This window comes from Branchiostoma floridae, chromosome 11, assembly GCF_000003815.2.
Source record: "Branchiostoma floridae strain S238N-H82 chromosome 11, Bfl_VNyyK, whole genome shotgun sequence".
NCBI lineage: Eukaryota > Metazoa > Chordata > Leptocardii > Amphioxiformes > Branchiostomatidae > Branchiostoma > Branchiostoma floridae.
In genome coordinates, this window is record NC_049989.1 from 2,987,391 (window position 1) to 3,001,786 (window position 14,396).

Here is a 14,396-nt window from a genome sequence, read left to right on the forward strand (position 1 = left end):
GAGAACAGTGGATCATAACCCTATTATCATATAGCCTACCCACACTGACCCATTTATGAGTAGATTAGAGTAGAGTAGAGTTTCCAGATGAGTGGGAGCGACAAATTCATTTCTAAAACATACATCTTTTATTCAGTACATACATTTGAACAGTGAATTTGAACAACATAAAACTTGTACGTGAAATGTATTTCTGTTCCAAGGCTTAAAATAAGAACAAAGTCTATTCATTATGTTACAAACTGTTGCACGCTCCGTATTTCTCCACTCGCCCATTCTCCAGTTTGTCGTTCGTTCGTATCAGGCGCTAAATCTCTGCCGGCTTTCCTGGGGTATTCCGGGATCCCTGTGCTTCACAGCTCTTGAGAATCTCGTTCACTACGAACTCAGACACGTCTTCTCCGAAGAAAGGTAGCATTTTGGTCCTCCAGCGCCATGACCGCTACTCAATGGCGGACCGTGGTGTTATTGTCGTCTGAACTTGAATGGGCGGGGGTGCAAATAATTTTATTTTCCATTTGCAGTTTAAATTGGACATGACTTGAAATAGATTTTATTGTCTTAAATATTATAGGTAATTCAATGTTGTTTTAAGACGGCAAATGTTTTCTTTGAACAAAGAAACACGCACTACCGATGTTAATAGAGGGAGCCATCCCCCCTGCCATGCCTGTACTTATTCCCCTATCTTGGCAGATGGACGATTCCTGGATATCTCATTCTGATTGGCCAGCGTCATCTTTGTCTGTCCTCCTGATTGGTTTAAACTTTCAAAAGTCATTATCACATATGTGATAATCAAAAATTTAATGCATGGCTGTTACGGCGTCATAACCAGCATGAAATGGGGCCTTCTGATTGGCCCACGTCCCCTGGCTATATGATAATTTATGATATTCCAAACGGTGGACATTTGGTTCTGATCATGATTTATTGAACATATTGAACATCCGAGAGTTATAGTCTGATTTGTGTGTATAATCAATTTCTACTTTAATGACCGTCAGATGTCACTGTGGATGACTATGAAATAGTCTGCAGTGATGTGGTCGTCTGTGGAATTTCGCGCCTGTGCAGCTATGAAGCTATATGTCGCCTGACATGGGTCTTTGTTTGACTTGCAATGGCGTGGTGGATCCACAACTACTTGTATTTCGTCAACCGTTCTGTTTAGATTTGGCAATACATGGCTGGTATCATTATCTTTTCGTGTCGGTATCGGTACATTCTTGTTTCCTTCTGGGCCTGGTCTTGCTTGCTTGGCCTTGCTTCTGACGACTGTTCAACGACTCGATAGCGTTTGCCCCCCTCCCTCATTTCCCACCATTGCTCGACATAGCCAGGTGGCCTCTGAGTGACTAGTGTCTGACTTCTAACCATGTTTAGTTTATGCCAAACTGTATTTCTACTCTCGAAAATATGGTGCATTTTAAAGTGACCTCTTTGTTATTTAATTGTACCTCAAATTTGACATGGTGGTGACAGAATAAAGGCCAACCAGAACAATATTTAGTGGTTATGGTGGAACATCGAGCTTACTCAGTGTGTTATTAGTCAGGGTTAATTCCTCCAGCCGCCCTGTCTCTAGGAAACCCAGGCTTCGGGGACTGTGTCTGACACAGATGGGACTGGTTCGGCTTAGTTAGATGGGTTCGCTGGATGGACACGCCATTGATACCACATTTTTTGTTTTTAAATCAAGCTTGGTTTTTATTTTGTTGCCACGTCCTTTTATAGTCTGCTGTGCAAATATGTCTCCTACGCTTCTTATAATCAGCAGCCATGTGAAACAGCCGTCAGGCTGCCTCAGTGACGGCCATTTGCAACAATTGATGCTTTTTTTCTAAAAATCAAGTTCGTAGAGCCTTGTGACCATCATGAAGAGCGACATGCGTAGCGAAATGTAGCAGCATCTGTTCTCCGTAAGTCAGAAACATCAAGCTTAGGCAAACTTGACTTCACTGATACAACTGCCTGTCTGCTTTCTGGTGAAACAGTCGGTGCTCTGCATCAGTAACAACTTCTTTGCTTGGCTTGTTTTGGCTTCGCTGAAGAAGAACATTGACAACAACAGTCTGCTGTAGTTACGGTTCAACTTACAACTGATTATTCTTAGCGGATCTTCTCACTGAGGATCAGTCTGGAGCACACGAATGGCCTTCTTCTGCACTTATTGTAGCCGGTATTTTATGTTCTTCTTTACTTTCCTTGACCCGACTGGGTTGCGATAGTCAACACGGCAGAACACAAGGCACCCATGATCAATTGCCTTGTCTGGTCCATTAATTACGTGCACCTTTTAATCATTCCAAGAAACCTGGCCATCTTCGACGAAACTTCGAGATGGATTTTGTGTTAGTGTTCATTCGTCAACAGTAGTACAAAGAAGTTTTACCTCCCTGACTTATTCAATACGTTTGCCGTCAGCAGTCAGGCCAAGTTTGGGTGTTGTTGACATGTTAGGTTTGCTTACCGGAACTTTCTTCGAAGTTCTACAATGAGCCCCAATGATCTATCTGCCCTACAGCATATTCAAAGCACAAGAATTTTCTAGGGGATGCACTCTCTCACAGTTGGACCTCTTGTAATAGTGTTAAACCGGACCAGACGCTGTATAAAGTGTCGTTTAGTTCTCAGACTGACTTTTCTGATGAAATTTTCTTTTTAACGTCTTAAGGAAGATAGCAATCGTGATAATGAGTTCTGGTCTTCCATTTCCTGGTGAGGTGATAGATAGGCGGTGTGTGATTATCTTCCTTTGATCTTCGCTTTGAGAGCCCAGGAGTTTTCCAGGGTTTGGCAAGATAGAATACCGTCTGCCGGATGGGTTTCAAGGGTCAACCTTTGGCCAACTGCCAAGCGAGTTGGGAAAAGCTGTGATAGCATTCAGAGTAAGATGCCCATCAACAGTAATGTCAGCCTGGGCCTGTTTGAAAAGATAAGACGAAGAAAAGTGCAAAGAACTTTTTTTCAAGTTTCTTCTTCCACCAGAAACTAGACTCGTATTTTGTTTTATTGGTGAAACTTATGGCTGTTTGAAGAAAACACATTGAACAAAGAAGAGTGAATCGTGCGGCACTCATCAGCTATACTTGTTGATGTCCCCTAATGGACATCTAACTACCATTTCTAACTAGATCAACCGTTTAGAAGGTCCCAAGTATCCTTTTCCTCGTTCATCCGACACCAAGCAGTGAACCAACTGGATCGTTCTACTTTTACATTTTTAGGTCTTCAGCGAAGCGCATAGATATGAATTAGTGCTATGTGTACGGCGTAAACGTACTTTGATACGCAATTCCTTATAGTGTTTATCTCGGTACGACGGTCATGTGTCAGGTGAACCTGCTCTTGTACTTCTAACACACACGTCCAAAATACCTGGACATAAAGAATCACCTTGCTTCTCAACGAGATCCTCTAGATTCAAAGGGCTCTCTACTGTACATGTCTTGGACATGGAGATCTAGGGATATCTTTGGCGGAAAGGCGAAAAGATATTTGAATTTCTTAACAGCCATTGGTGACCTATAGCGTTGGATAAGAGACACGACGTTTGTAGTGTTCGTGTTGAGCCGCTGATGGGGTAGATGGGCGAAATGCTAGACGAAGTTTAGGGGATCAAGTGAGCGAAATGTCGGAAATCGATTTAGTACTCGGAAGGATTCTAAGCGTCTACCGGAATAAAGCAAACTAAATGTTACTTCACTTTTATCCGTTGACATCGCTCGTTGCTAGCTTGCGGAAGTGAGATCACTAATCCAAGTAGGATCAGGGTTCATGTTATTGCACGCCATAAACGCTTCATCATCCTCACATAGGCCATAGTGGAAAGCAACTTAACTCGTAAGAGACCTGGTGGCGCCAATAGTAGCCATTTGTAGCGTTCAAAATGTGGCATGATACTTCAGGCAACTTCACACACGACTTACTTTCTTACTTCCAGTTTAACGGACGTTCATATACGTTTACTACACCCATTAACTTCTGGAGGGGCAATGAGGCAGCTGTTCTTTGAAAAGGAAATATGATAACGCCTAAGCCGCTTGAAGCCGCCATTTCACTATACAACAGGGAAATATACTGCCTATCTTGAGATTGCCAATTCCCTTCCTGCAATTCACCATTTGTGACGCAGATACCTCACCATCTTTTTTATCTTTCTCCGAAACTTGATTTCCTGGATCCCCTTTAGCGGATTGCAGGCGGTCCTTTACGTACAGTCTTGATATAACACCACACTCTTGCGTGTTGTAAAATTGACGCCGGCAATGGATATGCATGTGTTTCCCCAACATATAGATAAGACTCAGATTTACGACAAAGGCCGAGTACCACATCCGGTAACTATTAAAGTAATGAGCGAGTTCTGTGATCTCTCTGAATTGTGACATAAACCCCAATACCTGCTCAGCCATTCAGCAAGTGTTCTCGATGATGGCTCCAGAATCTCAACACATAACATTTCTGCTAAACTGCATTCGTTGCGCTCCAGCGATCACGTAGCTTGAAAATTTGCAAGATGGGCACATCCAAAATGTCAGGCTGCATGGGTATCAAGGGAAAATTCTCTTTGATCTTTGCGCTGCTAATAACTATCACAAGAAACGTGCGGGCAAATGCAGTATGCTTGATGGACTTTGGGTGGATAGCGTTGGTGAGGTGCCAAAATAGTGCCTCTGCGAAAATGAGTTTTTCACATTCCCAGTATGCTTACAAAGGCGCACCAACTTGTCTGGAATATATATATATACGGACATTTGAGTCTTTGGGTAGGTCCAACAGGTGCAGTTTACTTCACCCGTGGTAGGTGTAGACATTTACCAACTGGACACGAATGTCCTTCACAAGGTGATAGTTCCAATCATTTACGCTGGTACTGCCATCGTCATCAGGTCCCTTTATCGTTAACGACAATACTAAGATACTCTCGTTTTTCAATACCATCTTGCAACTTTTACTCTTCCCCAGCGTACACAACATATATCATTCTAGGCAGTTTATGTTTTCGCAATTAGAAGGTCGAGGCAGACCGAAGGAAAAACAAGTGAGAACTTGCAAGGTCAGCATGTCAAATACCTCAAGATCACTGTCCTCTGTTCTCTCCCCTTATGAGATCGTTTTAAACAAGGAGCTTTTATCGATAAAAGCTCCTTCTTTTAAACAATTGATGTGTCTTTGTCTGTTAGTCGTGCTATTCTTTAGTTATGATATATTTATGACGGTTACATTATGTCAAATTTTACTGAATGTCGATTCCACTGCAGTTGTGCGAGTTACCATTGAACACACCGTCTTCTTTCAACCACACATGAGATCATTTACACGTCTATTGATTTTGCAGAATTTGCGAGAGATGTAAATAGTCTTTTTCCTTGATAAGAAGCTGTTTTTGTTCGTTGACGTTTTTACCGTTATTACTCCTCGGCGTTAGCGGTGACGTACTTTGGTGTTAATCCGCTGATACAACCCTGATATGTAGCTTTGTGAGAGATAGGAGGTACTGGCATCAAGGGAATTCATTATCGACCAGTGAAAGCTTCCAGGCAAATATAATTGGCGATTGCTGACGGTTCAACGCGACGGTCATGACCTTGGGGTCCATTACAAGCATATTGAAGGTCACAGCTACCTAGTTACATGTCCCTGAGGTCACACCAATTTTATTTCTTGTTTCTCGGATTTCCCGACCCGATTTTTTTCCGATTTGGAAAAAAAACTTTTCAAATTGATTGCCACACATTGTGTTCACAAAATGTCACTGCCTCTCCTTTCTCAAATTAACTATATGGGCCTAAAATTCCAGTAGCAGTACGTGCCTATTTTGGACGGTACGTTTATCATATATATATATATATATATATATATATATATATATATATATATATATATATATATATATATATATATATATATTATATATATATATATATATATATATATATATATATATGCATTTTTCTTCAAACTTCGGATTTTGCAACCAGGGACCCCCTAAATGTTGAAAGTTTAGGTTTTCCTGTCCAATCTCTCTTACCCCCGACTTAAAAAAAAAAATTCATTTTTTTTTTCGACCGACCGACTGAACCAATTTTTTTTCCAAAAAAAATCCGAGAAACAACAAATAGAATCGGCGTCCCTGATAATGAAAAAAAAACGATTTATCGTACCGAGCAATGGCATGGTGGAGCTGTTTTAATTTTTCTGACGTGGGATGAGTAGCATTCAATACAGTGCCCTTTTGTAATGCAATACGATCGACAGACAAAGTCAGTCATGCAAGATTGTATGCTTCTTTGCGATTAGAAAGGTGAATGAATGATATGACTGGTCACTGTAAGTTGCGATTTGACTTTGGAATCTTTAACAGCCAAATAGCTCTATTACTAATAAACGTAAAGGTAAACACATTGGCAAATAAACAGCGGCATGGTTTGTGTCACATACATTGTGCAACTGTTGAAAGTCGTTTCTGCACGTTTTTTGACAGGTTACTGTTGAGTTGATAATGAGATGGCTAGTGTTGTCAGATATACTGTACGTGATAAACGTTGATGTATATGGTCATAACGTATACGTAATCTAGGACATATCCTCTCAAATACATGCTCGACCACAAGTACACTATCCGCACGTTCAACTGTCACAAATTTGACAAGGGTGTTGTCATAACAGTCCGTTAACATGTGACAGGAAATTACTGGGCCGGGTGGATTAAAAGCATATTTTGTGGTTTTCCTTGGGGCATGAAATGCTTATGGGATGATGTTTGACCCATTTCTTTACATGTACTTTTCTTCTGTTATTACCACCCGAGAATTCCACTCTGATGGGAAAGAAATAGTCTCCAAGCAGACGTGTCAGCTGGATGACAAAAGAGAAGAATTTGGCCAAATAGGGACAAATAAGTTGCCATGGGATCTCAGTCAGTCTTTTGCAGTCTATCTAGAAAGCCGGTGAGTTCACCCCTAGGACAATTAAGTGCTACTAGACGTTTATTTCTAACTTGACCATAGTCTCCTATTACTAATATTCGACCAGGCAGGAGTCTGGTAGAGACGACATAAGTTGTACAAATATACGTAGGCAAGAAACTAGGCCAGGTCATCAGTTCATTAGGGCAACCATTACCCTAACAATGGCGGGGATGCTGAAGCGATTTAGACTGAGGCCCTAGAGGGACGTTAGTCCTCCATCTCATACATCAAGGCATGTACTGCAAGATCCCTTAACATGGTCCTTAACAAAAGGTGAAATAAACGTGTACGTAATTGCTCATTCAGGAAATGGCCCTTTTGATTGTACAAACGGCTTGCTTTTAATGTGTGGTGTTACTTAGATGCAATTAGTCCGGTCACAGTGTTGCAGTTCGCTGATTATATTTCAGCCATACATAGTATGGTGAAATATATTGTATTTGTAATGTTTCTTTCTTTCTTTCTTTCTTTCTCCTGTCAAATCTTCAAAGTGATTCATCTCCGCCGTTCCTGGACCGAATGACCTGAAATTTGGCACAGGGGTAGAATGGGCCAATACCTTGATGCTTTTTTCTCAGTTTTTTCATATCTGCCTCTAAAATGATTTTATTGAGATTTTTTGGTCAATTTTAGACCAAAACTGTATATTTTGGCCCCTGTACCCTGGTATTACAACCAAATGAGCTGAAATTTGACAGAGATGTGCCTTGATAATGCTCCCATATAAATTCGATAACACTTTTGGTGTACAGTACAACAAAATGCTTATTTTTGCGATTTTTTTACCAATTTTTGACCAAAAAAGGACACTTTTGGCCCCTGTACCCTGGTATTACAACCAAATGAGCTGGAATTTGACAGAGGTGTGCCTTGATCATGCCCCCATATAAATTCAAAAACACTTTTGGTGTACAGTACAACAAAATGCTTATTTTTGCGATTTTTTGACCAATTTTTGACCAAAAAAGGACTCTTTTGGCTCCTGTACCTTGGTATTGCAACCGAATGAGCTGAAATTTGACACAGATGTGCCTTGATAATTTCTTCATATAAATTCAATAACACTTTTGGTGTACAGTGCAACAAAATGCTTATTTTTGCGATTTTTGGCCAATTTTTGACCAAAAAAGGACACTTTTGGCTCCTGTACCCTGGTATTACAATTAAATGACCTGAAATTTGGTATAGATAGGCATTAGATACTTGGTAACAAAATTCAAGTCAAATTTTTGACATAAACAACTTTAAAATGATTAATTTTGGCACTTTTCTGAGGGTAAATTTGTTTTCTTTTGGCCTCCTGACGTGACCTTCCGTGACCCCGCACAGAGCCACACCTGTGCGCGTCAGCCGGAGAGTTAATTGCATCAAAGACCTAGCTAATCAGCGAAGAGGAGGCCAAAGGCTACTTAATATTCATAAGCGGGGCCTCATGATCCCGTATATAGCAGTGTTCCCGCCAGGGGGAGCGAAGCCCGCCTAAGGCTCTCGCATTTTAGACTATTCAGAATGCTTTATATTGTATCAGTTCTTAGGGGCATATCTATGATAATCGCAGCAGTCACTTAACTTCTCTTCAGGAGTTTAGCGTAACACTATTTCAGGTCAAACCGTCAAAGGCAACTAAAAACAAACTTTAACGTTACTGAGTTCAACAGTACTTATAACTTGTTATCCGAAGTTGAAACGCTAGCGATGGTATTTTCGCTGCGCTGTTAGCTCCGTGCGACTGTTGTTGACGGTCTTATAACGGTATATTTTGCACCCCTGTACCCTGGTATGAGTAACATTTGGTATAGAAAGGCATAAGATAGTTGGTAAAATGATCCAAGTAAAATTTTTGGCATAAAGTACTGTAAAAGGCTTAATTACAGCACTTTTTTTAGGGGAAATTGGTTTTCTTTCGTTCTCCATGCCATGACCTTTCGGACGTTCACCCCACAGAGCCGACATCTGCACCTGCGTCTAGCCGGCAGGAAGAGTTAATTCAATTAATGGTTCAGCCAATCAGCGAAGAGGAAAGCGAAGGCTAATTAATATTCATAAGCGGGACCACACAATACGTTAACTTGAAGACTCAGGCCGTACAGACTTGTCGCCAGGATTTTTCAAAGCGTCGGACAGGGGTCAGGGGGCCGCCGAATGTCCCTGGCGGGGTCCAGGGGCAGGGCCACTGTGGGGGGGACCCAGGTGGGCGAAGCCCCCCCGGAAGCTCTTGCATTTTAGACTATTGAGAAGGCTTCTTTTATCAGTTTTTTTAGGGCCATATCTACGATAATCGTAGCAGTCACTTACTTCTCTTCAGCAGTTTGACTTTAAAATATTTCGGGTCAAAGCTTCAAAGACAACTAAAACCTCATAAACAACAAACTTTACTTAGCTCAACAGTATACAAAAATATTGTACGGGTTGCCATCCTTAGTTGAAGCGCTTATTTATAGCGCTAGTATCTTCGCTGCGCCGTTAGCCGCCGTGCGACTTTTGTTGACGGTCTGATATCCCTACGTCGCCGCCTCGCTGATATTCCCACGGACATGTTTCAAGAAAAATACCCAGCAAAAAACGCTGTTCTGCGTCAAATTCTATTCTATAAAACATGTGGGACTCAGTGTTACAGTCTAAATATTTTGTAGAAGCACCGCTGTAGGAAAGAAGGTCCAAGCAATGTAATACATCACGTAGCATGAAGTTCGCTGTCAACTGGCACACAGCACATGACTGTTTGAAACTCTAAGTCTAATCAACAGCCGTGTTTGATTGATAGCCGGCGGTCCTTTGATGAAGTTGGCGAAAGGTGCGTTAGTAAGAAAATCTGCGTTTAGTTTTGATACGTAATTATAAGTTAGACAGTGGCGAGAATGATTATTTTCTCATCAATATTTCTCTTCAGAATTATTTGAACTTAATTGTACATCTAAACAATTGGCTTACCTGTGCAATGTTTATATGATTAATGATCAGTGTACTGAAATCATGTGTAACGTATGGCTCCTAGTAAATAGATCAGCATTTTTCTCTATAGTGACCACCTGTCTATAGTGGCCACATTTCTATCACTGGACTGGAACTTGCGAAAACTCCTGTATTTTCTCCAGAGCAAATGTTTGTGTTCCTAGTGCTGTTGTTGTTTGACATAAACTTTGAACATTTAAATTGTAAGTAACTTTAAACTGCCAGAGTTTCAGCCCAATAAAACACTCTCAGCGCCAGGGTATGAACAGACTGACCAGACAGACGAAAATAAATCCTCGAACAAGGTTCAATCGTATCTTCCGGGTCTGGCAGGACTGAGTTGTTAAACTAAAATAAGAATAGGCTCGATGGCTGATTGCATACAAAGTAAAACAGTTTAACAGTTTTACAGCTTGAAGAAAACAAACGCTCCTACAGTACCTGCACCTGCTTGATAATTATTAAATCGTATGCCCTACTTGAATAAAGAAAGTTCACTGCAATAATAAATGTACCCACATCACAAGCAGCTTATACTTTTTTAAACTTACACCTAGTTATCGTACTGAAAATTGTTAATGACATTACATGAAGTCATTCAACAATTTTCAGTCATGATGAAAATTTTCTGAATGGAAGGCGTGATTATTGTCATTTTCTGAAAAATAGAAGCAAGCTCTGTCTTTACCTGGAATCAATTCACAATACCAGTCCACTTTGGGGGATAATGTACTGTTAAGAGGATGTTCCATTTTTGCGCAGGGGTGATTTGGAACAGTCCAATGTTGCGTGGGAAGGGGTATGGCTGAAATATGCTGTATTTGCTCTTAAGCAAATGTCGGCCTTTCTAGTTGTTGGTTGATTGCTTGTAGCAGGCAAGAATAAATCATTCGGTTAGTCGTCATTGTGTGTCAATGTGATGTAGATTGCTGCCGTCGTATGCAGTAGTTAGGTCAGGACGCATTGGCATTCATTAGGCGTGCCTGCGTGTTTGAAGTGCATTAGGTCAGGATGTATAACATTGCAACGTATGCAATAGGCTTTCATGCACGTTTGAAAAACAGTAGTTCACGATATATGCATGACTAGTAGGATTTGCCAACATGTTTGAAATGCAGTAGTTCAAGATGTAGTACTCAATGGGGTTCAAGCCCGAAGCCAGGATTTTGTATGCCAAAGGGGGTGGTAAAGATTATTGGGCCTAGCGATCGCCACAGGCGCGGGCTCTGTGTTCATGGGAGTCCCAGGAAAATTCTAAAAATTTAATCCTCTGAAATGTTACTTTGCGCTTTTTTTTGTGGAGAGGATTTCAAAATAAGAAACAGTTAAGGAAAGAATTACATTGCGCTGATCATTAATTTTGGGTGCCATCGAGTGCTGTGAGCTCCACTTGCCTATGAACATGGGTTTGCCCTGCAGTAATGAAATGCAGTACGTCAACATGTATTGCCAATATGATGGGCCTATATGTATGCTTGTTGTGCTTTGTTAAGTGGAGTCAAGATACTGTACCTCGTCGATGTTTTCCTGGAGTGACACTATACAGTAAACATAGTGATTACATACCGTTCAAATTTGATGTGGAAAACCGAAACCGTTATTGCAGATACGCTCCTTGAATCCTTTTGCTTACAACATCACATGCAGCGATGACAGGATAATCACTCATGGCCAATGTTGATATGATATTGAGAAGCTCTGCTGCCTGCGCGAGTCATCCGGTTATTAGAACAAGCCATCCGATACTGCAAACAGCTCTATGTGTTGCCGTCAGTCTCTGTTGTGCTTAATGATATATTCATACCTTTGCTAAAACAATTCTTAATGACACATGTAATTATCTCGGCATGATTATGTTGCAGATTTTAATTTCAGATGCCCTTGAAAGGATAATAATCCATGGGAGGACAGATTGCAATCAGTTAATGCTTCTGGTGCAGTCACGGTCACAATCGTCTGTTGCTTTCGAGATAGAGGAAACCAAACGTGAAGTAGAGATATACATACTCATATTGTAACTATACTCCTGACAACCATAGCAAATGTAAGATATCATATCCCATCGCATGATATATTTGCATCAAGGTAATATGCTCACGCGGGAGTAATCAGTATGAATAGGTAAATGTCGCTCATTTGTCTACAAGTATGGTTTGATATTTGTCAGTGATTATTAGTCACAGCATCGCTCATAGATTTGGCCAATGCAGTTTTTGAAGGGTATATATTGTCGACAAAATTGTAAGTAGTGGTCTCAATAAGTCGAACGAATGCCACTCGAAATGATAGCTGAGATATCTAATGAAAATGTACCGCCACTGTGAACGGTGCCCGATATTTTTTAGCATACGGTACTGATCGTCACAAGGACAATATTCCAGCTCAAAAGCTATGAAAGGCTTCGAACTAACAGGATTTACAAATCACATCCTGGCGACATGGTGACTTGAATTCCGAATAACCGTTATGATAGTTGAGGATTGAACAACCATTATCTATTAGCAATCATATAATACAGCATCATGTCGAAGTATAGATTGTGAACGTAAGTTACCACTTATTCAACTTGCAGTGTTGAAAACTATCATAGAGTAAGAGGCAAACGACACATAGCGATATCTCAGGTTAAACAACTCACCATCTGTGCAGCATATGCAGCATAAGGATATTTACTCGATTTTTCCCCTGTATCGTTTGGTTTCCGTCCGTTTCTCTATACAGAATACATCAGGTCATGCTTCCCCTTGAAGGACACAGTCCAGCATGTTTTATTAGATCTTGTTCGATCTCGTCGTCCTCGTCATCTATCCTCAACTCGTTCCCATAACTATATCGTAAAACAAGTCCGGTCAGCTTCCTATCGGTTGCGGTTTCCATGCACTTCAGTAAGTGCTTGTGCTGTGCTTGGAACATCTTGAACTCTTTCTTTCCCAGTCGTGGACCCGTGCATCTTTTTCGTTTTGGCGAGAAAACACCCTCTTTCTTCAGCTTCTCGGGCTTGTAGAGGTTGTTAAAGTTCGACACGACAACGGTAACCGGAAGAGTTAACAAGAGTACGGAAAATACGCAGCACAGTCCTGTCACGATTTTCCCTAGGGAGGACTGGGCTACCATCTCACCGTACCCCAAGGTTGTCATGGTCACGACCACATACCAGAATGTCGCTGGAACCGAGGTGAATAAAGTTCCGGTGCCTCCTCGCTCGACATAATAAAGTATTGTCGAAAATATGACCATGGTCATCACCAGTGAGAAGAATAGAAAACTCAAGTCTTTAATACAGTACCTTAGGACGTATCCCAAAAGCCTAAGGTTGTGAGATGTACGAGAGAGTTTGAAGACCCGAAACACACGAAGAACTCTCATCGTCACGAAGGCTCCGTTGAGGTCTGAATCTTTTGGTAGGCACACAGTCGCATAATACGGTAGAATGCTGAGGAGATCGACCATACTCATTGCTTTCCACATATGAGACCATCTGTCGGGAGAGGCGAACAGCCGTAAGATGTACTCCACCGTAAAGACTAAGGCACTCGCCGACTCTATGGCAGCAAATGCCAACGGATATCTCTGTCCACAGAACATGTACTGGTTTTCATTGGGCCCGGGGCAGTGCGACGTTTCGATTACGTTTGAGGCAATCGACACAACGATGAAAACCATTGTGACATAGAAGAAAGCTACTCCAAATGCACAGCGATGGGGGTTTTCCATGGAGTACCATAAGCTTTCCCTGAAACATTTTGGCTCAGGAAGTGGTTTGTACTGGTCAATGAGTGGCTGGAATTGGATGAGAGCGTCCTTTTTATCCAGATATGCCTCTCTACAACATGGGCTGATCATATGTCCGAGATCTTGTTCGTCTATGCCGAAGAATGACAAATCTTGTTCGTAAGCTATGAGCCTTTCATCCTCAGGGTAATGTAATTTACCGGTTCGATAGTAATTCAAGACATGCCTGAAGACTTGAGGGTCGCGGTCAAAGACGTACTCGTTTTTCTCAAAATCGTAAAAGAATTCTCTCTCCGGGCTACCGAGCAGAGTATTCGGGTACAGGTCCAGAAGGTGCTTCGATACCTCGAAGTGTGTTCCTCCTACATTGAGAACCAGCCGTTTGGAGCGCTTACGGCTCCCGCTTAGACGAGCCGTGGCCCGAACCCATTTTTGTCCTAAGGCGCTGAGACCCGCTAAACTGCTCTTTCGGCGACTTCTGAGATTGCCAACGGGTACGCGAAGACCGGCGGCATACATCCTTCTCACAGCACAGCTTCATGCAATGTTAATGGGAAAATCACCTTCGGCCCTACAGCAACGAGAATGTAAAAGAATAGCAATGAAGAACCAGAACGTGACGGTCAATCCTAATTACTTCATTCCTTCAGGGCCTGGAGGAAATTACTCCAGCATAAATAGCCAGCTGTTTGCCCGTGTCTGTACATATGTTCACTGTATCGTTTGAAATCAGAC

General features: G+C 41.6%; 1 protein-coding gene across 2 annotated transcripts in view; it reads right to left on the bottom strand.

The window, feature by feature from the left end:
* Positions 1-11,448: 11,448 nt before the first annotated feature.
* The window catches only part of LOC118425708 (potassium voltage-gated channel protein Shal-like), a 34,410-nt gene continuing 31,462 nt past the window's right edge, over positions 11,449-14,396 (bottom strand). For both annotated transcript variants that reach the window (XM_035834748.1, XM_035834749.1), the window contains one exon: positions 11,449-14,232. In XM_035834748.1, coding sequence (XP_035690641.1) covers positions 12,657-14,180 — 1,524 coding nt within the window. In that variant the 5' untranslated portion in view covers positions 14,181-14,232 and the 3' untranslated portion in view covers positions 11,449-12,656. The remainder of the gene's footprint in view (positions 14,233-14,396) is intronic.